Source organism: Mandrillus leucophaeus, unplaced genomic scaffold (assembly GCF_000951045.1).
Source record: "Mandrillus leucophaeus isolate KB7577 unplaced genomic scaffold, Mleu.le_1.0 Scaffold158, whole genome shotgun sequence".
In the NCBI taxonomy this organism is placed as follows: Eukaryota; Metazoa; Chordata; class Mammalia; order Primates; family Cercopithecidae; genus Mandrillus; species Mandrillus leucophaeus.
The window spans coordinates 1,247,350-1,249,719 of record NW_012101565.1 but is presented as its reverse complement, the minus strand read 5'-3'; the positions used below and the strand labels follow the sequence as shown (position 1 = coordinate 1,249,719).

At 65.0% G+C, this 2,370-nt stretch overlaps 1 protein-coding gene across 1 annotated transcript in view; it reads right to left on the bottom strand.

The window, feature by feature from the left end:
* The window catches only part of LOC105536351 (mitogen-activated protein kinase 15), a 20,085-nt gene that overhangs the window by 2,654 nt on the left and 15,061 nt on the right, over positions 1–2,370 (bottom strand). The window contains exons 6-11 of the mRNA XM_011975735.1: positions 2,218–2,348; positions 1,959–2,122; positions 1,633–1,772; positions 828–885; positions 295–432; positions 31–136 (exon numbers count right to left, since the gene is read on the bottom strand). Of these exons, the coding sequence (XP_011831125.1) occupies positions 31–136; positions 295–432; positions 828–885; positions 1,633–1,772; positions 1,959–2,122; positions 2,218–2,348 (737 nt within the window). The remainder of the gene's footprint in view (positions 1–30; positions 137–294; positions 433–827; positions 886–1,632; positions 1,773–1,958; positions 2,123–2,217; positions 2,349–2,370) is intronic.

The following is a 2,370-nucleotide window of genomic DNA, read 5'->3' as shown; positions in this document are numbered from 1 at the left end:
GGGGATGATGGGGGTCGCGAGCTGGAGCACCTGATAGACGCGGCTGCGGTACTCAGGCGCAGAGAGCTGGACCCCTTCGCGTGCCCGGAGCTGCACATGTACCTTTCGTGCCCACTCATCACTGGGGCAGTGGAACCTGCAGGGAGCCAGAGAGGTGAGGCCTGGGCTGTGGCCAAGGGAGCCCCTCAAGCTGTCATTGCAGGGTCCGTGCTGCGGGGGCTCTCCCTCATGGGCTGGCTCTCTCCTGCTCCCACCTCTGTCCCCCGCACTTAGGGGACTCTCTCCCACTCCCACCTCTGCACGTAGGGGTGCTGCAGTGCCTGGGTGGCGCTTAACCGCTTGTCTGGGGTGAACACCAGGAGTCGCCTAAGGAGGTCCAAGGCCTCTGGGGAAGTGTCTGGCGGTAGGAGGGCGTCCAGCGTCTGTCGTGGCCTGTGGGCTGCCGTGTGTCGTATCCAGGGCCCGACCCAAGGGCCCCTCCTCAGATCCACATTCATGGGTGGGGCTCAGCTTTGAAACTGGGGTCCACCCTGCTGTCCTGTCTAGGTAGATGCCCCTGTGCCTGACCTGCACAGTGGAGAGACCCCTGCAGCCCCCTGGTGCCCTCCTCTCCACGCCTAGCACAGCTCCTCCGGGCCACCCTCTAGGACCACCACCAGGGGCTCCTGCTTTCAGAGTGGCCAACAGTTGTTGGGTTGGGGACTGCCATCATGAAAGCAGGTGGAATCTGAACTGGTACAAATTGGACCCAGTAACCTTGCAGGAAGGTGGCCCTGCTCCCTTGAGACAGGCCACCCTCTCACCCTCACCGAAGTGCCCCCACTCACCGGGACCCCCGGCAGTGCAGCACAGAGGCACGGCAGCCTGAGCCAAGAGCCAGGAGGTCTGGGGCAGCAGAAGGTGGTGTGACCCAGGCAGGCCTGGTAGACTGGGGCGGCTCAGGGTATCTGGGGCCAGCCGTCTCTTCCAGCCCCAGGGAGCACAGCCTCTCTACAGGGTTTCTGCTGTCTGGCAGGGCTCAAACACCCCATCGCCAGGGTGTGCCACCCAGCCTGTGCACGGGAGCACCCGCTCACAACCCCTGCTCCACACTGTGGCACCTGGCCCTGGGGCGTGCTCACACAGGTGGACACTGGCACCCACCTCCACGGATGAGGAGGCTCCACCCGGACAAGTAGATGTACCTGGGAGTGCAGCTCCCTCTTGCCCCCACCCTCAAGAGTGACCCCCATGGCCCCACTACCACTGCCTTCCTCCACCTCTTCCCCTAGCACCTGAATCTCTCCTGCCCAGCTCTCTGTGCGCCCCCCAGCTCCCGGCACAGTGACAGTCCCTGCCCGTGCTACCTGAATCCCTCGGGGAACTTGTCCAGCGTGCTGGCCCCTTCATGGTCACTGCTTGGCTCTCATGGTGACTGTGCCAGGTGCTGCCTACCCACATCCCCCCGCCAGCAGCTCTTCCTGGGCCTCCATCACCAGTTGGTCTTCCTGGGGTTCCTGCCTCATCCTCTGGATCCTCCCTGTCCCCGTCCCTCCTCTCAGCACAGTCCTAGCCTGTCAGCTGCTGTCTCCCCACAGCTGTGCTATCTGACCTGCAGCATTCTCGGTGCCCAGCCCCAGCCACCTGGCTCACCCTCCTTGGATGGCGGTGGGATGGTCTCCAGGATCAGCTCCAGCTGGTGGAGGGTGGACGTGCCCGGAAACAGGGGCCTCCCCCGCAGCATCTCCCCCAGGATACAGCCCAGACTCCACATGTCCACCCCAAGGGTGTACCTGGGGCACGAAAGGGTGTAGGCACGGAGAGACCCAGAGGCAGAAGTGGGGGTGGGGTTGCTAGGGGGGTGAATGGGGGACACTTGTGGACCAAGGCAGGGTGGGAGTACAGGAGGCCTGGGAGCCCTGGCTGGGCAGGAGGGCAGCAGGGAGGTGGAGGGTGGGTTGGGGGTGTCCGGCTGTTACCGGTGTGAAGACAGCAGCACCTCCGGAGCTCGGTACCAGCGTGTGGCCACGTACTCTGTCAAGGCCTGGTCTTCAGGCCCCTCAGGGAGGTCGCCCAGGGAGCGGGCCAGACCAAAGTCACACAGCTTCACTGTGCAGTTGGCATCCAGGAGCACATTGGACGGCTGCAGAGAGGAGGCAGGCTGAGGCCCTGGGGCTGGGTGGGGCCAGGAGCTGGGCCACGTGGCCTAGCAGGGGGCTGGAGGCGGGGGGACCACACCTTCTGGTCCCGGTGCACAACGTGCCCCGAGTGGAGGAACCGGGTGGCCTGCAGAAGCTGGTAGAAGATGGAGCGCACGTGGACGTCCCGCAGCAGCCCGCCCTTCCGGATGACTGCGTTCAGGTCAGTGTCTGCGGAGAGGGGGTGGGGGGG